The 20,420-nt window shown below is 42.2% G+C and overlaps 1 protein-coding gene across 1 annotated transcript in view; it reads right to left on the reverse strand.

Annotated features, from left to right (window-relative positions):
• The window catches only part of trim54 (tripartite motif containing 54), a 69,701-nt gene that overhangs the window by 41,844 nt on the left and 7,437 nt on the right, over positions 1-20,420 (reverse strand). The window contains exon 4 of the mRNA XM_043682147.1: positions 18,387-18,482. Coding sequence (XP_043538082.1) covers positions 18,387-18,482 — 96 coding nt within the window. The remainder of the gene's footprint in view (positions 1-18,386; positions 18,483-20,420) is intronic.

The following is a 20,420-nucleotide window of genomic DNA, read 5'->3' on the forward strand; positions in this document are numbered from 1 at the left end:
TTCAAGGATCTGTGTACCTGGACACCGAGATCTCTCTGCTCATCTACACTACCAAGAATCTTACCATTAGCCCAGTACTTTGCATTCCGGTTACTCCGACCAAAGTGAATCACCTCACACTTGTCCGCATTAAACTCCATTTGCCACCTCTCAGCCCAGCTCTGCAGCTTATCTATGTCTCTCTGTAACCTACAACATCCTTTGTCACTATCCACAACTCCACCGACCTTAGTGTCATCTTCAAATTTACTATCCCACCCTTCTACGCCCTCATCCAGGTTGTTTATAAATATGATGAACAGCAGTGGACCCAACACCGACCCTTGCGGTACACCACTAGTAATTGGACTCCAGGATGAACATTTCCCATCAACCACAACCTTCTTTCAGCAAACCAATCACTGATCCAAACTGCTATACCTCCCACAGTCCCATTCCTCCCCATTTTGTACAATAGCCTACTGTGGGGAACCTTATCGGACACCTTGTTGAAATCCATATACACCACATCAACTCGTTTACTCTCATCTACCTGCATCCAGATGGGTATATGAATAGGGAGGGTTTGGAGACACATCGGCCGGATGCTGGCAAGTGGCACTAGATTGGGTTGGGATATCTGGTCAGCATGGACGAGTTGGAACGAAGGATCTGTTTCCGTGTTGTAAATCTCTATGACTGTATAATAAGGGGTAAACATAGGACAAACTCTGAGGGGATAAAATCAACGAGGTAAAAACAATGACTGCAGATGCTGGAAACCAGATTCTGGATTAATGGTGCTGGAAGAGCACAGCAGTTCAGGCAGCATCCAAGAGCTTCGAAATCGACGTTTCGGGAAAAAGCCCTTCATCAGGAATAAAGGCAGTGAGCCTGGAGCGTGGAGTGTCTGAGGGGATACTCTACATTGCACACAAAAAAACAAATATGATTAATTCAGCTTCAAAAGATTTCCTACCAACTGACCATCAGACATTAATGACACAATGGTCATCTTGTCTCATTAAACTTCATAAGGGATCATAATTTCGGGCAGCAGAGTGGCTCATTGGTTAGCTCAAAGCACCAGGGACCCAGGTTCAATTCCAGCCTCAGGTGACTGTGTGGAGTTTCCACATTCTGTGTCTGCATGGGTTTCCTCCGGGTGTTCCAATTTCCTCCCACGGGGCTAGGTGGATTAGCAATGCAAAATGCAGGATTATAGGAATAAAGTAGGGGGTGGATCTGGATGGGATACTGTTCAAAGGCTCAGTGTGGACTCAATGGAACAAATAGCCTGGTTCCACACCAAAGGTATCTTGAAAATCCCTCTCAAGAGCCATTCCAACACAAACCTCTTCAATGACTGCTCCTGTGCTATTCGATCAGCCTCCTTTTTTGAGTTTAATCTACCTTGGACTTCGAACTGTACTTCACTCCTCAGTCACAAACATAATTACAACTCTTCACTGACAGCTACCCGCAATAAGCCAGTCCTGCCTCTGGATATATTTAATTGAATGTCATTCTCACTTAGCTGCATCAAGCAAATACTGCTTTTGAGCATTTCAACATCCACTCTCTCAATTGGACTGACCTATTAACGGTCACAGGCTTCTTCTAAATCTCTCACCCAGCGCAAAGCTGGCAAACTTACCACCCACTTTGCTCCCCAGGACAACTTCTGAATCTTGATCCAACAGGGCTGCAAAGAAAAATCTGGGAACGAAAGACCAGTAAGCCTAAAATCTATGGTAGGTGAGTTACTTGAGAAGTTACTTGAGGGATAAGATATACATGCATTTAGAAGGACAGAGTTTGATTTGCAATAGTCAGCATAGCTTTGTGCGTGGGAGATCATACCTCACAATTTGTTAAGAGTTCTTTGATGAAGTGACCAGGAAGGCTGACGAGGGCAGGGCAACAGCTATCATCTGTACGAATTTCAGTAAGGCCTTCGATAAGATTCCACATGGTAGGCTTCTCTGGAATCCAGGGACAGCTGGCATATTGGATACACAATTGTTTTGATGGTAGGAAGCAGAAGGTAATCGTGGAAGGATTATTGTCAGACCAGAGGCCTGTGGAGTGCCTCAGGAGTCTGTGCTGGGAACATTGCTGTTTGTTAAATATATAAATAATTTGGATGAGAATGCCCAAGGCATGGTCAGTAGATGATAATAAAATAGGAAGTACCATGGACAATGAAGAAGGTTATCAGAAATTGCAGTGGGACTTTGATCAGCTGGAGAAGTGGGTCAAGAAATGGCAAATGGAGTTTAATATAGATGTGTGTGTGGTCTTGCATTTTGGCAAGTCAAATCAAGATCTTAAGGAGTGCAGTGGAACAGAGGGATCTTGGTGTTCAGGTTCACAGTTCTCTAAAAATTGGAGTCATGGCGGTGAAGAAGGCTTTTGGCACGTTGGCCTTCATCAGTCAGGGCATTGAGTATAGAAGTTGGGAAGTTATGTTGCAGCTATACAGAACGTTGGTGAGGCCATACTTGGAGCATAGTGTTCAGTATGTCACCTAGCTACAGAAAGGATGTTATTAAATTGGAAAAAGTGCAGAAGAAATTTACAAGGATCTTGCCAGGACTCACAAGTCTGAGTTATAGGGAGAGGTTGAACAAGCCAGGTCTTTTTTCTTTAGAGCCTAGAAGACTGAGAAGTCTCCTTATAGAAGTGCATAAGATCATGAGAGACATGGATAGGGTGAATGCACTCAGTCTTTTTCTCAGGGTTGAGGAATTGAGGACGAGTGGGCATCAGTTTAAGGTCAGAGGGGAAAGAATAAAAGGCTGTTCAGAAGGGCAGGAAAAAGATGGTCTATAATCATCGGGGATTCAATCGTAAGGGGAGTAGATAGGTGGTTCTGTGGATAAAAACGAGACTCTCGAATGGCATGTTGCTTCCCAGGTACACAGGTCAGGGATGTCTCAGATCAGTTGCAGAACATTCTGAAGGGGGGGAGGGTGAACAGCCAGTTGTCATGGTGCATATAGGCACCAATGATATAGGTAAAAAACAGAATAAGGCCCTACAAGCAGAATTTACGGAGTTACGAGCCAAGTTAAAAAGTAGGACCTCAGAGATAGTAATCTCAGGACTGTTACCAATGGCACATGCTGGTCAGAGTAGAAATGAAAGAATTAGCAGGATGAATGCGTGGCTTAAGAGATGGTGCAGGTACAAGGGGTTCAGATTGTTGGGACATTGTGATCAGTTCTGGGGGAAAGTGGACCAATTGGATGGTCTACACCTGGACCGGACTGGAATGAATGTACTTGGGGGTGCTTTTGCTAGCGCTGTTGAGGAGGGTTTGAACTAATGTGGCAGGGGGATGGGAACCAAAAGGGGTGGTGAGTGGACAGTAAGGAGGTAGTAACTAAAGCTGGTAAGGAACTAGATAATGAAGTCAGCGTGACTAAGGGGAAGAGTAGGCAGGGAGCAGATGATGAATGCAAAGGGACTGGTGGTCTGAGGTGCATTTGTTTTAATGCAAGAAATGTAGCAGGTAATGCAGATGAACTTAGGGCTTGGATTAGTACCAGGGAGTATAATGTTCTTGCTATTACTGAGACTTAGTTGAGGAAAGCAGGAAGAGCATAAGAGTCAACCAGGGGACTGACCGGGACTAAGGTGAGTCACTGTTTAAAAACTTTCCTTGTGAACAGGAGGAGCACATGCTGAGCAGGAATGGACACGTGACTGCTGAGTAAGTGAAGTAATATATTTGGGCAGTTGCATTAACCAAAACACTACTTAAGTAGTGTCTCCCACCCATCTTCCACCTCCATGCAAAAAAAAGGCTCTGTGCGCCGGATTGATAAGGCAACTAGTTTTTTTCAATTCTTTACTTTTCTACAGTCTCTTTGGGAATTTAGAATAGGGGGAATGGCAGTTAAGGCAGTTGAATGTTCCTCGTGCAGAATATGGGAGGTAAGGGTCACGACTAGTGTCCCTGTTGACATCATCTGTGGGAAGTGCACCCAACTCCAGCTCCTCAAAAACCAGGTTAGGGAACTGGAGCTGGATGAACTTTGGATCATTTGGGAGGCGGAGGCGTCTATTGAGAGGAGTTACAGGGAGATAGTCACACCTCAGGTGCAAGAAAGAGGCAGATGGGTTATTGCCAGGGGACAGAAAGGAAACCGGCAGGCAGTGCAGGGAGTCCCTGTGGCCGTTCCCTTCAATAACAATATACTGTTTTGGATACAGTTGGGGAGGACAACTTACAGGGGTGAGCCATGGGGTACAGGGGTCTGGCACACTGATCGTCCCTATTGCTCAGAAGGGAAGGGGGGAGATGAGCAGAACATTACTCATTGTGGACTCCATAGTTAGGGGGACAGATAGAAGGTTCTGTGGGAACAAGAGAGACTCACAATTGGTGAGTTGCCTCCTAAGTGCCAGGGTTTGAGATGTCTCGGATCATGTTTTCAGGATCCTTGAGGGGGAGTTGGAGCAGCCTCAAGTCATGGTCCACATTGGCACAAATGACACATAGGTAGGAAAAGGGATGGGAATTTCAGGCAGAAATTCAGGGAGCGAGTGTGGAAGTTTAGTGTTCGAACAAGCAGAGTTATCATCTCTGATTTGTTGCACCTGCGACATGCAAGCAAGGCGAGGAATAGGGAGAGAGAGGAGTTGAACACATGGCTACAGGGATGTTGCAGGATGGACAGTTTCAGATACCTGGATAATTGGGGCTCAGTCTGTGGCAGATGGGACCACGACAAATAGGATGGTCTACATCTGAACCAGAGGGGTACAAATATCCTGGCGGGGTGAAATTTGCTAATGCTCTTCAGGAGGGTTTAAACTAATTCATCAGGGGAATGGTAACCTAAATTATAGTTCCAGTGTCCAGGTTGAGAGTAGTGAGGTCAGAAATAAGGTTTCAAGGTTGCAAAAGTTCACCGGAAAGTAGGAAGGTGGTTTGAACTGTGCCTACTTCAATGCCAGGAGCATCCAGAATAAAGTGGATTAACGTGCAGCATGGGACTTCAACGTTGAGGCCATTTCGGAGACATAGATCAGGGACAGGAATGGTTGATGCAGGTTCCGGGAATTAGATGTTTCAGTAAGAACACAGAAGATGGTAAAAGAGGGAGAGCACTTGCATTGTTAGTCAAGTACAGTATTACGGGGGTAGAAGGGACATTTGAGGACTCTTCTACTGAAGTAGTATGGGCTGAGATTAGAAACAGGAAAGGAGAGGTCAACCTGTTGGGAGTTTTCTATAGATCTCCAAATAGTTCCAGAGAGGTAGCGGAAAGTATAGCAAAGATAATATCTTGGTAGGCACGAGAGTAACAGTGTAGTTGTTATGGGAACTTTAACTTTCCAAATATTGACTGGAAATACTATAGTTCAAGTTCTTTAGATGGGTCAGTTTTTGTCCAATGTGTGCAGGATGGTTTCCTAACACAGTATGTAGACAAGCCAATAAGGGGCGACGCCACATTGGATTTGGTACTGGCCAGCTGTTAGATTTGGAGGTAGGTGAGCACTTTGGTGATAGTGACCACAATTCGGTTATGTTCACTTTAGCGATGGAAAGAGATAGGGCAAGAGTTATTGTTGGGGGAATGGCAATTATGATGCAATTAGACAAGATTTAGGATGCATAGGATGGGGAAGGAAACTGCAGGTAATGGGCTCAATTGAAATGTGGAGGTTATTCAAGGAACAGCTATTGCATGTCCTTGATTAGTATGTACCTGTCAGGCAGGGAGGAAGCCATCGAGCGAGGGAGCCCTGGCTTACTAATGAAGTTGAATCTCTTGTCAAGAGGAAGAAGGTGGCTTATGTTAGGATGAAACATGAAGAATCAGTTAGAGCACTTGAGAGTTACAAGTTAGCCAGGAAAAACCTAAAGAGAGAGCTAAAAGGAGCCAGGAAGGGACATGAGATATTGTTGGCAGATAGGATCAAGTAAAACGCTCAAGCTTTTGATAGGTATATCAGGAATAAAAAAATGACGAGAAAGATTAGGGCCAATCAAGGATAGTAGTGGGAAGTTGTGTGTGGAGTTCAAAGAGCACTAAATGAAGATTTTTAGTCAGTATTCACACTGGAAAAAGTCAATGTTATCAAGGAGAATATTGACATATAGGCTACTAGACTAGGCGGGATTGAGGTTCACAAGGAGGAGGTGTTAGCAATTCTGGTGTGAAAGTGTGAAAATAGATAAGTCCCCTGGGCCGGATGGAATTTATCCTCAGATTCTCTGGGAAGCCAAACAGTATATTGCAGAGCCTTTGGCTTTGATCTTTACATCGTCATTGTCTACAGGAATAGTGCCCGAAGCTTGGAGGATAGCAAATGTTGTCCCCTTGTTCAAGAAGGAGAGTAGAGACACCCCTGGTAATTATAGACCAGTGAGCCTTGCTTCAGCTGTGTGTTAAGTGTTGGAAAAGGTTATAAGAGATAGGATTTATAATCATCTAGAGAGGAATAAGTTGATTAGGAATAGTCAACACGGTTTTGTGAAGGGTAGGTCGTGCCTCACAGACTTTATTGAGTTCTTTGAGATGGTGACCAGACAGGTGGATGAGGGTAAAGCAGTTGAGGTAGTGTATGGATTTCAGTAAGGCATTTGATAAGGTTCCCCATGATAAACTATTGTACAAAATACGGAGGCATGGGATTGAGGGTGGTTTATCAGTTTGGATCAAAGATTAGCTAGCTGAAAGAAGACAGAGGGTGGTGGTTGATGGGAAATGTTCACTCTGGAGTTCAGTTACTAGTGGTGCACCACAAGGATCTGTTTTTTAAGTTCACTGCTGTTTGTCATTTTTATACATGACCTAGATGAGGGTGTAGAAGGATGGGTTACTAAATTTGAGGATGACACTAAGGTTGGTGGATAGTGCTGAAGGATGTTGCAGGTTACAGAGGGACATAAATAAGCTGCAGAGCAGGGCTGAGAGGTGGCAAATGGAGTTTAATGTGGAAAAGTGTGAGGTGATTCACATTGGAAGGAGCAACAGGAATAAAGAGTGCTGGGCTAATGGTAAGGTCCTTGGTAGTGTAGATGAGCAGGGGGATCTCAGTGTTCGTGTACCTAGATCCCTGAAAGTTGCCACCCAGGTTGATAGGGTTGTTACGAAGGCATACAGTGTGTTAACTTTTCTTGATCGAGGGATTGAGTTTCGAAGCCTAAATATCATGCTGCAGCTGTAGAAAACACTGGATCGGCTGCACTTGGAGTATTGCATACAGTTCTGGTCACTGTGTTATAGGCGTAGAGGAGATTTACTAGGATGTTGCCTGGTACGGACGGAAGGTCTTACAAGGAAAGGCTGAGGAACTTAAGGCTGTTTTGGTTAGAGAGAAGGTTGAGAGGTGACCTAATTGACATGTATAAGATAATCAGAGGGTTAGATAGGATGGACAGTGAGAGTCGTTTTCCTCAGATGGGGATTGCTAGCTTTAAATTGAGAGGTGATAGATACAGGATTGATGTCAGAGGTAGCAGGGGCATGGAATGCTCTGCCTGCAATAATAGTTGACTTGCCAACTTTCAGGACATTTTAAATGGTCATTAAATAAATATATGGATGTAAATGGAATAGTGAAGGATAGATAGGCTTCAGATTGGTTCCACAGGTCAATACAACATTGAATGGCCTGTACTGCACTGTAATGTTCTATGTTCTAAGTATCCCAGGATACTGATGCTTCAGACAGGATAGAGAGGGAGGTAAAAGGGGTGGAGGAGTTGCATTACTGGTCAGAGAGGATCTCACAGCTGTGCTGAAGGAGGCCCTCTGGAGGACTCGAGCAATGAGGCAATATAGGCAGAGCTCAGAAATAGGAAGGGTGCGGTAATAATGTTGGGGATGTACTACAGGCCTCCTAACAGTATTTGTGAGACAGAGGTACAAATATATAAAAAGATTATGGAAAGATATAGGAGCAACAGGGTGGTTGTGACAGGAGATTTTAATTTTCCCAACAATGACTGGGATTCACTTAGTTTTAGAGGCCTAGATGGGGCAGAATTTGTAAGAAGCATCCAGGAGGGTTTTCTAGAGCAGTATGTAAATACTCCAACTCGGAAAGGGGACATATTGGACCTGGTGTCAGGGAATGAGCCTGGCCAGATGGTTGAAGTTTCAGTAGGGGATTACTTTGGGAATAATGATCACAATTCACTAAGTTTTAGAATACTCATGGCCAAAGACAAGAATGGCCTTAAAGGTAGTGCACTAAATTGGGGGAAGGCCAACTCTACTAAAATTCGGCAGGAGCTGGGGAATGTAGATTGGGAGTAGCTGTTTGAAGGGAAATCCACATTTGATATGTGGGAGGCTGTTAAAGAGAGGTTGATTGGAATGCTGTTCCTGTGAAAATGAGGGATAGAAATGGCAAGATTAGAGAACCATGGATGACAGGTGAAATTATGAGACTAGCCAAGAGGAAGAAGGAAGCATTTATAACGTCTTGGTGACTGAAGACAGACAAAGCCTTGGAAGAAAATCGAGAATATAGGACCAATCTGAAATGAGGAATTAAGAGGGTTAAAAGGGATCATGAGATATCTTGAGCAAACAGGGTTAAGGAAAATCCCAAAGCCTTTTATTCATAAGTAATGAGCTAGAGGGTAACTAGAGAAAGGGTTGGACCACTTAAGGACAAAAGAGGAAAGTTATGCATGGAGCCAGAGAAAATGGGCGCGATTATAACAAATACTTTACATCGGTATTCATCAAGGAGACAGGCATGACTATGTTGAGGTTAGGGATGGATGTTTGATTACTCTAGGTTAATCAACATAAGGAGGGAGGAAGTGTTGGGTATTCTAAAAGGCATTAAGGTGAACAAGGCCCCAGGTCCGCATGTGATATATCCCAGGTTACTGAGGGAAGAGAGAGAGGAAATAGTTGGGGCTTTCCAGATATCTTTGCAGCATCCTTGAACTCGGGTGAGGTTACTGAGGACTGGAGAATTGCTAATGTTGTCCCCTTGTTTAAGGAGGGTAGCAAGGATAATCCAGGTAATTATAGATTCTGAGCCTGACATCAGTCGTAGGAAAGCTGTTGGAGAAGATACTGAGGGATAGGATCTATCCCCATTTGGAAGAAAATGGGCTTTTCAGTGATATGCAATGTGGTTTTTTGCAGGGAAGGCCATGTCTTATCAGCTTAATAGAATTCTTTGAGGAAGTGATAAAGTTGATTGGTGAAGGAAGGGCTGTAGATGTCGTATACATGCACTTAAGTAAGGCATTTGATCAGGTTCCTCATGGTAGGTTGATGGAGAAAGTGAAGTCACATGGGGTCCAGAGTGTACTAGCTAAATGGATGAAGAACTGGCTGGGCAACCAGAGACAGAGAGTTGTAGTGGAATGGAGTTTCTCAAAGTGGAGAACTGTGACCAGTGGTGTTCCACAGCTGGGACCTCTTACATATGTTGCAAACAATAGTGGTTTAGAGGAAGGTCTAGGTGGTCTGATTAGCAAGTTTGCAGATGACACTAAGATTGGTGGAGTAGCAGATAGTGAAGGGGACTGTAGCAAATACAGCAGAATATAGATAGATTAGAGAGTTGGGCAGAGAAACGGCAAATGGAGTTCAATCTGGGCAAATGCAAGGTGATGTATTTTGGAAGATCCAATTCAAAAGCAAACTATACAGTAGATGGAAAAGTCCTGGGGAAAATTGATGTACAGAGAGATGTGGGTGTCCATTGTTCCCTGAAGGTGTCAACACAGGTTAATAGAATGGTCAAGAAGGCATATGGCATGCTTTCCTTTATCGGACAGGGTACATGAGTTAGCAGGTCATGTTACAGTTGTATAAGACTTTTGTTCGGCCATATTTGAAATACTGCATACACTGCTGGTCACCACATAACTAAAAAAATGTGGATGCTTTGGAGAGGGTGCAGAGGAGGTTCACCAGGATATTGCCTAGTACAGAGGGCGCTAGCTATGAAGAGAGGTTGATTAGATTAGGATTATTTTCAATAGAAAGACGGAGTTTGAGGGGGGGTCCTGATTGAGCTCTACAAAATCATGAGAGGTATAGACAGGGAAGAACGCAAGAAGTTTTTTCCCCAGAGTGGGGCACTCAATTCCTAGGCGCACAAGTTCAAAGTGAGAGGGGAAAATTTTAAGGGAGAGATGTGTGGAAAGTTCTTTATACAGAGGTGCCTGGAACGCATTGTCTGTGGAGGTGGTAGAGGCGGGCACAATAGAGTCATTTAAGATGTATCTAGACAGATACATGAACGGGCAGGGAACACAGGGATACAGACCCTTGGAAAATAGGCAACTGGGTTAGATAGAGGATCTGGATCAGTGCAGGCTTATGGGGCTGAAGGGCCTGTTCCTGTGCTGTAATTTTCTTTGTTCTTCGGAACCTGAGGGGTAACTTTTTTTAAAACACAGAGGGTGGTACGCATATGGAATGACCTGCCAGCGGAAGTGATTGAGGCAGGTACATTAATAACATTTAAAAGGCATTTGCCAAATACATGGATAGGAAAGGGTTAGAATGATATGGGCCAAGTACAGTGAAATGAGGTTAGAGTGGATGAACATTTTGGTCAGTATGGAGCAGTTCAGTCCAAAGGGCCTGTCTCCGTGCTGTAGGACTCTATGTCTCTATTTACCTGTTTACTAATCCATAGAATGCACATCTTGAGTTCCAAAAAACACAAAGCAATCTATTTAGTCCTCACTGAGTCCAAAACACAGAATCTGCTTTCCCAGCAGACAGCTCACTGTGACATGCCAACCATGGATTCTACATCCCTTTCCTTCTCAATTAATTGTTTCCTTTAAACTCCTCTTCAGTGATCCTAAACTATCCTGTGTGGTCTATTGAAAATTTTGAAATAAACCCATCTTCTATTGCTGGCACAATTGAATGGTACTAACATTTAGAACCAATCAAATTTTGGAACCTGACTGTATTCTGAACAATAAATCTTCATAGAATGATGGAAATGGATTTCATCATACCATGGAAAAGGACAAAGAGTGAGGAAAATTAATTAGTAAAAACCAACCTCAGTGGGGTAAGGATGTACATGCACTCAATAAATTGGAATCAAAATTTGGCAGGAAAATCTGAATGAAGTGCAACCATCAATGAGGAGGTGTTTCTGACTTAATCAAGCGATATTCCTCAAAAGGGAAGGAAAGACATAGAAAACCAGAGCTCCCTGCTCACAAAAAGCAATAGAAGTTAAGACAAAGAAGAAAAGAAAATGGACTTACGACAATTGAGAATCAAGCTGAAAATAAAAAGATCCAAAGGAGAGATGAAGAAATAAATAAGAAAAGCTGCAGTATCATGAAAAGCGACAGGAGGAATATTAAAAGTCTTCAATAGATAGACCAATATAAAGGATAATAAAAGGAGGAACATGGTCAACTTGGAACTAATACATGGAATACACATGGAAGCGGAGACCATGGCTGAGATATTAAAGGAATACTTTGCACCTGTCTTTACTCAAGGAGGAAGATGCTACCCAACCCTGGTGAAAGATGTGATCATTTTGGCACATGAAAGATTTAAAATTGTGATGAAAGTGGTGTTAGTTAGTATTTCTGTGTTTAAAGTGCATAAGGCACTAAAACCAACAATATACATTCAAAGATACTGAGGGAAGTAATAGTTGAAATTGCAGAAGCAGCAGTCACAGCTATTAAGACCTCTTCAGGCCCAGTGCTAATGCTTGAGGACTGGACAGTTGCAAGCATTATGGTCTTGTGCAAAAACAGGTATCAGGAAAAACCCAGAAAGTATAGGCCAGTCATTTCAGTGGTGGGGAAAGCTTCTAGAAATAATAAAATTATCATTAATTAATTATCTAATTAATGGTCATATGAATAAATGAAGATTACATCGAGAAAGTCAGCATGAATTCCTTAAGAGAAAATCATGTTTAATTAACTTGTTGGAGTTTTTGTGAAGAGGTAACAGAAAATCATAAGGCTAATGCAGTCAATGTGGTTTAATAGATTTCCAAAAAATATGTGATTCAATGTGATAGACTTGTGAGCAGAGTTGTAATTCATGGATTAAAAGGGACAGAAGCAAAATGGATTCTAAACTGGCTGAGTGACAGAAAACAAAGAGTATTGGATAATGGATGATTTTCAGGTTGGAGAAATATTTGTTGCAGAATTCATCAGGGTGAATGCTGAGATTGTTGCATTTTCTTGGTGTATGGGGTTTGCAAGGTTTGCATGTTGATACAATATTAAAAAACATCGTAAACCATGGCGTGGATATTGTAGTACTTCAAAATGGCACAGGCAAGTTAGTGGAATGGTAGACAGGTGGCAGCTGAAGATCAATGCAGAGTTTTTTTTTATTTATTGATTGGATGAACTCATCACTAGCAAGGCCAGTATTTATTGTCCACCCCTAAATTGCTCAGAGGGCAGTTCAGAACCAACCATATTGGAATGGCTGTGGAGTCACATAGAGGCTAGACCAGGTAAGGATGCAGATTTCATTCCTTAAAGATCATTAGTGAACTCAATGGGTTTTCACAACTGTTGACAGTGGTTATTTTCTGGTTGACATGAGACTTTTTCTATTCCAGACTTTTATTTCCATTTGTAAATTGAAATTTCTACAGCTGGTATGATGGGATTCAAACTCATGCCCCAAAACAGTAGCCTGGGACTCAGAATTACTAGTTCAGTGAGGTCACCATTATGCCATACCTCCCTTGTAAAATGTGAACTGATTGACTTTGTTAAAAAGAATGTAGAAAGGGCACAATTTCAAAGGTGGCGTACAGGAGAAGAAAGCTGAAATTGGAAAATGAGGAGGAAGTAAATCGAGGAGAAATTAAATTTAGAGAGGTAGAACTCCAAAAAGAGAGAGAACTGAGGCAACATCATATTGAGAAAGGAAAGCTTAGATTAACTGAAGAAAGGAAACAGCTCAGAGGATAATCCTGTTTTCAAAGAGGGATTTGATTTAACTACAAGTCCACACTTTGTGCTTACGTTTATAGACTTCACAGGACAAAGGAGCAGCACTCCAAAAGCTTGTGATTTCAAATAAACCTGTTGTCATGTGACTTCTGACCTTTAGTATTACTCTGGAGTATGAATCTTGATTTTTGTGCTCAAGGTTTAGAGTGAGACCTGAACCTGGATTCAAGATCAGTGCTTCCAACCGGCATGTACTGAGCTACCAACTCAGAAACAGTGAATTAATTTTGTTCCTATTGTTCAGTGAAGAGAACTTGCTACTTTTACAATTTCTGGCATACGTGCAATTCTGCTTTAATCTAAATTGCGGAATGTGAATATCGTTTGAAAGAGCTAAGCAAGCCATTCATCGAGACAAGTAAATGGTGTAAAGTATTCATCTAATTTTGAAATTCAGGTGCATATTGAAAATTATCAAAACATAACTGTACAATTATCACCTGATTGGTTCAAATAAGCTAGTTACAGTGAGTTGTCTCTAATTTATTTTAATATAAGACAGACTTCACAGCTTTTGTGTTGTGAATATCATGCACACATTTGGAAGATATTTTCTGTTAACTTTTCCAGGTAAGTGAATAAGAAACATATCATTTTACCTCTATCTTAAGAAAATACTCAAATAAACTTAAGTAATTGGTCATTCTTAACAGATTCTTGAGTGAGAGTCTGAATGAAGTTGTACCATCAAGTTTTGTTTTGAAGATAATTATTTTGGTGATATTTTTCCTGAATAAATGAACACGAACTGAAGTAACCTTCTTCTAAATATTCATGTGTTTTTAAAATCAATGTTTTTAAATATATTCTCTACTCTCCATTAATACTGTTACTACTTATTATAGGTTCGTTTAGCTAACACAAAATCAAACAGTAATGACTACAACATTATAGGTCCATGTACAAACCCAGGTTCTAAACTCATTTGCCTTAACTGTTACATATCTGTTATAAGGAATGGGTCCTCAAGGTTCATAATTTCTGGATTACTGCCCAAACCACGTGCAAATTGGCTTAGGGATAAGAAAATTAGGGAAGTAAATGTGTGGTTAAGGAAGTGGTGTAGGAAAGAGGTGTTCCATTTCATGGGACATTGGCATCAGATTTGGAACTGGGGGGGGATCTGTACCGATGGGACGGTCTCCACCTGAACCACTCGTGTTCTAGAGAAAGGATAAATAGGGTGGTCACTAGGACTTTAAACTAGTGAGTCGGGGGAAGGGAAATGGAAAACGACAGGAAGTATGATGGCAAATAAAAAAGTAAGCAGCAGGTTAGCATGTGTGCATGAGGGTTTAAGTACAAGGCAGACTATGAAAGAAGCAAAAAGGAAGGATAACTCAGGAGGTATTATTAGAGATGTTGGAAATCATGAGGGTAAGAAAGCTAGCATAAAGGTAGCATTCGTAGCAAGGTTGATGAGTTAACGGCACATGGTTACAGAATGGTCATGACTGGGAGTTAAATATACAGGGGTACCAGACTATTCAGAAGAATAGACAGGAAGATAAAGGCAGGGGGAGGGGATGTGGTGTAGCTCTGATATTCAAGGATGACGTCAGGGTGGTGATGGGAGATAATATAGGTTCTATGGAGATTGAGGTTTTGAATCCATTTGGGTGGAAATTAGAAATTCTACAAGGAAAAAGTCACTGATAGGCATGGTCTATAGGCCACCAAATAATAACATCACATTGGGGTGGGCAATAAACAAAGAAATAATTAATGCCTGTCAAAATGGTACAGCAATTATCATAGGGTAATTTTAATCTACATGTAGATTGGTCAACTAGCTCAGTCAGGTAACCTTGAGGAGGAGTTCATTGAGTGTATCTGTGATAGCTTTCTTGAACAGTATGTAATAGAATTGATGAAGGAGCAAGCTATCCTAGATCTGGTCCTGTGTAATGAGACAGAAATAATTAATGACCTCTTAGTTCGGGACCCTCTTGGAAGGAGTGATTACAGTATTGTTGAATTTAGAATACAGATGGAAAGTGTGAAGATAATATCCAATACCAGGGTCCTGTGCTTGAACAAGAGGGACTACAATAGAATGTGGGACAACTTGGCTAAAGTGGACTAGAAACTAAGATTTTATGGTGGGAGAGTTGATGAACAGTGGAGGACTTTCAAAGCAATTTTTTCAAAGTGCTCAGCAAACGTATATTTCAGTGAAAAGGAAGGACTGTAAGAAAAGGGATAATCTGCCATGGGTGTCTAAGGAGATAAGGAGGGCTATCAAATTGAAAGAGAAGGCATACAAAGTGGCCAAAAGAAGCAGGAAACTAGAAGATTGGGAAAACTTTAAAGGTCAACAGAAAGCCACAAAAAGAGCTATAAAGAAAAGTAGAATAGATCATGAGAAAAAACTAGCACAGATTATAAAGACAGATAGCAAAAGTTTCTATAAATAAAGAGTGGCTAAAGGAAATGGAAAGTGTGAAGATAATATCCAATACCAGGGTCCTGTGCTTGAACAAGAGGGACTACAATAGAATGTGGGACAACTTGGCTCCTCCTTTAGAGGATGAGAGAGGAATTTAGTTATGGGATATGATGAAATGGTCGAGGCATTGAACAGGTATTTTGTATTGGTCTTCACAGTGGACGATACTAATAACGTGCCAGTAATTGACAAGGAGACAAAGGTCGGTGAGGACCTGGAAACAATCATTATTACAGAGTTGCCTTAGAATTGTGTCCTCCACTATCACCTGATGAAGGAGTGGCGCTCTGAAAGCTATTGTGCTTCCAATTAAACCTGTTGGACTATAACCTGGTGTTGTGTGATTTTTAACTTTGTACACCCCAGTTCGACACTGGCATCTCCAAATTATTGCAGAAGAGGTAGTGTTGGGCAAGCTAATGGAGCTAAGGATTGATAAGTCTCCTGGTCCTGATGGAATGCATCCCAGGGTACTAAAAGAGATGGTGGGAGAAATAGCAGGTGCACTGATGGTAATTTTCCAAAATTCGTTGGACTCTGGGGCAGTCACAGCAGATTGGAAAACAGCAAATGTGATGCCATTATTTAAAAAGGGAGATAGACAAAAGATGGGGAATAATAGACTGATTAGCTTAACCTCTGTAGTGGGAAATATGCTTGAGTCTATTGAATAGCAAGGCATCTCAATAAAAATTGTCCCATTGCACAGACGCAGCATGGGTTTATAAAGGGCCGGTCAAGTTTAACAAACCTTTTGGAATTCTATGAAGACATTACGAGCAAGGTGGACAATGGGGACCCAGTGGATATGGTGTACCTAGATTTCCGAAAGGCCTTCGACAAGGTGCCGCTCAAGACGCTACTGCATAAGGCTGCATGGCATTAGGGGTAAAGTATTAGTGTGGATAGAGGATTGGTTGACTAACAGGAAGGAAATGAGTGTTATTCTGGTTAGCAATCAATGACTAATGGTTGCCTCAGGGATCAGTGTTGGGACTGCAGTTATTACAATTTATATAGATGATTTAGAGTTGGGAACAATGTGTAGGGTGTCAAAGTTTATGGATGATACTAAGATGAGTGGCAGAGCAAAGTGTGCAAAGGACTGCAAAACTTTGCAGAGGAACATAGACACAGTGAGTCAGTGGGCAAAGGTCTGGCAGATGGAATATGATGTCAATAAATTTGAAGTCATCCATTTTGGTAGAAGTAATAGTAAAAAGGATTATTAATTGAATGGTTAAAAGTTGTAGCATGCTGCTATGCAGAGGGACCTGAGTATCCTTGTGAATGAATCATAGAGGGTTAGTCTGCAGGTACAGCAAATAATAAGAAAGGCAAATGGAATTTTGTCCTTCATTGTTAAAGGGATTGAGTTTAAAAGCAGGGAGGTTACATTGCAGCTGTACAAGGTGCCAGTGAGGCCACACCTGCAGTACTGTGTGCAGTTTTGGTTTCCTTACATGACGAAGGACATACTGGCACTGGAGGTGGTACAGAGGAGGTTTATTAGGTTGATTCTGGAGTTGAGGGGGTTCGCTGATGAGCAGAGACTGAGTAGACTGGGATTATATTCATTGGAATTCAGAAGATGAGGTGAGGTCTTATAGAAACACATAAAATTTTGAAGGGAATAGATAAGATAGAAGTAGAGAGGATGTTTCCACTGACAGGTGAAGCTAGGACAAGAGGGCATAGCCTCAAGGTTAGAGAGCGAAGATTTCAGACTGAATTGAGAAGGAACTTCTGCACCCAGAGGGTTGTTAATCTATGGAATTCATTGCCCAGTGAAGTAGTTGACACTACTTCAGTAAACATTTTTAAAGTTAAGGTAGATTTTATTTGAACAATAAAGGAATCAAGGGATACAGTGAGAGGACAGGTAAGTGGATCTGAGTCCACGAAAAGATAAGTCATGATCTTATTGAATGATGGAGAAAGTTCGAAGGGCTGGATGGCCTACTCCTGCTCCTTATGTTCTGACCCTCCGAAGAACATACCACCCAGATGCAGTCCCTATAACCCTGCATTAATCATAGCTAATTCACCAAGCTTACACATCCCTGGACACTACAGGCAATTTAGCATGGACAATCCACCTAAACTGCACATCTTTGGATTGTGGAGGGGACACACAGATATGGGGAGAACATGCAAACTCCACTTAGACAGTCACTCAAGACTGGGATCGAACCTAGATCAGTGGTGCTGTAAGGCAGCAGTGCCAACCACTGTGCCACCGTGCCACCCTTTATTTTTCATTTGTCCTTTCATAAATCAACTTAAAGACTCTCAAATTCCAAAGGTTTGCAAGGAAATGGTTGTAATGACAAATTCAAACAGTATCGTTCTTTACTTATTGACACTATACAGCAACTTGCATTTGTTTAGTGGCTAGAGCATCACCTTCTCAAAGACAACTTGGGTAATAAATGCTGGCCCAGCCAGTGACATCCAATGATAGATTTTTAAAATATTATTAAGCATCTCCATGAGTGTTATCAAAATTTTAGACTAAGCTAAATAAAGAGATATGAGGACAGATTACCAAAATTTGTTTGAAAAGGTGGGCTTTACAGAGAATTTTAAAGAAGTATGACCGATAGGAGTAATGAGAGGGAATTCCAAAGGTTTGGGCCCAGGCAGGTAAAAACATGGCAAACAATAGCCAAGTGAACATAATTTGGCATATGTAAAAATTGGAAAGCTAAAGTCATGAAAAACTGTGGGACTATAGGAGGTTACAGAGACAGAAAGGATCAAGGCCATATTGAGATTTTGAGAAATATGAAATAGAGTTTCCTGGAAAGGAAGCCATTATACTAGGAAACACAGGTGTGATGGAAGGACCAGAGTGAACAACTATTGTAAACTTGGAAGCTTTATTAATTGATGGCACTTCTTCAGTATTAATTAGATGATAACTCAAAGGATCATTATTTCACATCTTTAGTTGTGACGTATTGCTGTCTGTCAACTTACCTCAATGGTTTTACAAATCTCTTCCAGCTGAGTTATGATTGCCTGGATTCTGTCATTTCCTGCCACCAGCATTGCAATACCATCACTGAGCTCAGTCTGCAAAAGAATAGGAAGAGGCTAGAGTATAGGCCATTCTAGTCAGCAAAAGTAACAGAATTGAATAATCTTACAGATAAATTAAGAGCAGAGATTTTTCCTAATGCTCTATTTGAGCTACACCAAAAGTTTGAATCAAAAATAACTGCACTAGCACTGAATTTACACCAGGCCGAGGATCAAACAACCAAGTGCATAGCAACAGGTGTTTCCAACCCGCCAATCAACTATGCCAAGTGTTCACCCACTCTGTCGATGCTTTTCTCACTCAACAATTTTTTAACCTTTGTTGGTTCCCTGTTCCTAATTGTCTTGTTCAACCTGCTTTTTTAATTAATTAGTTTAATCTGATTTTTGCTTCTCTTTCTCTTTCCCTTTACTGAAGCCATGTGCAATTGCATCTGTCAATCAGCAAAGAGATGAAGGGAGCAGTCTGGAGAGTTAAGAAGTATTTGTTCCAGTAATGAAATCAGACATAGGAAGCATCAGGAATTGGACATTCAGTCCCTCAAGTCTGATTTGCTATTCAAATAGATCATGGCTAATTATATTCTTACCTATGTAGACAAGGTGGAGGGTTGTTTTTCAGACTGGAGGCCTGTGATCAGTGGAGTGCCACAAGGATCGGTGCTGGGTCCTCTACTTTTTGTCATTTACATAAATGATTTGGATGCGAGCGTAAGAGGTACACATGTGGGGTGAGGGGGCGTGGAGGGGGAAAGGGGAAATGAGGAAACTGGTGAAATCCACACTGAACCCATATGGTTAGAGGGTCCCAAGATGGAAGATGAGGCGTTCTTCCTCCAGGCGTCAGGTGGCTAGAGTTTGACAGTGAAGAAGGCCAAGGATTTGCATGTCCTTGGCAGAGTGGGAGGGAGAGTTGTTCAGCCACAGGGTGGTAGGGTTGTTTAATGCCCTTATCCCAGAGAATTCTCTGAAATGTTCCGCAAATTGGCATCCTGTCTCTCCAATGTAGAAGACACCACATCGAGAGCAATGGAGACAGTAGGTGACGTGTGTGAAAGTACAAGTTCAATGGTTCATCAACTTCATAAACATCTTCAACTCTGACCTCAAGTTCACTTGGGCGGCACAGTGGCACAGTGGTTAGCAGTGCTGCCTCACAGCGTCAGAGACCCGGGTTCAAATCCTGCCTCAGGTGACTGTCTGTGTGGAGTTTGCACATTCTCCCTGTGTCTGCTTGGGTTTCCTCCCAAAAATGTGCAGGTTAGGTAAATTGGCCATGCTAAATTGCCCATAGTGTTAGGTGAAGGGGTAAATGTAGGGGAATGGGTCTGGGTGGGTTGCGCTTCGGCAGGTTGGTGTGGACTTGTTGGGCCGAAGGGCCTGTTTCCACACTGTAAGTAATCTAAGATCCCATACTCCTGAATCCTCTTCCTGCCATTCATCTGGATCATCTTGGACTCCTCCTTCCCCTTTCTGGACCTCTCCATCTCCATTTCTGGTGACCAACTCAACATGGACATCTACTTGAAACCCACCAACTCCCACAGTTACCTGGACTACACCTCCTCTCACCCTGCCTCCTGTAAAAACGCTATCCCTTACTCCCAATTCCTCCACCTCATCTGGAGGACCAATTCCACCACAGAACATCCCAGATGGCCTCCTTCTTCAGGGACTGCAATTTATCCTCCCAAGTGGTCAACAATTCCCTTCAAAGCATCTCCTCCACTGCCTGCACCACTGACCTTGTAACCCACCCCTCCAATCACAATAAACACAGAACCTCCCAGTCCTCACCTTCCACCCCCATCAACCTATGAGAAAAACGCATCATTATCCGCCATTTGTGCTACCTACAAGCAGACCCCACCTCCAGGGATATATTTCTTGTCCCACCCCATCTGCATTCTGCAGAGACGATTCCCTCCGCAACTTCCATGTCAGGTCCACACTCCCCACCAACCTACCCTC

Source organism: Chiloscyllium plagiosum, chromosome 3 (assembly GCF_004010195.1).
Source record: "Chiloscyllium plagiosum isolate BGI_BamShark_2017 chromosome 3, ASM401019v2, whole genome shotgun sequence".
Taxonomy (NCBI): Eukaryota; Metazoa; Chordata; class Chondrichthyes; order Orectolobiformes; family Hemiscylliidae; genus Chiloscyllium; species Chiloscyllium plagiosum.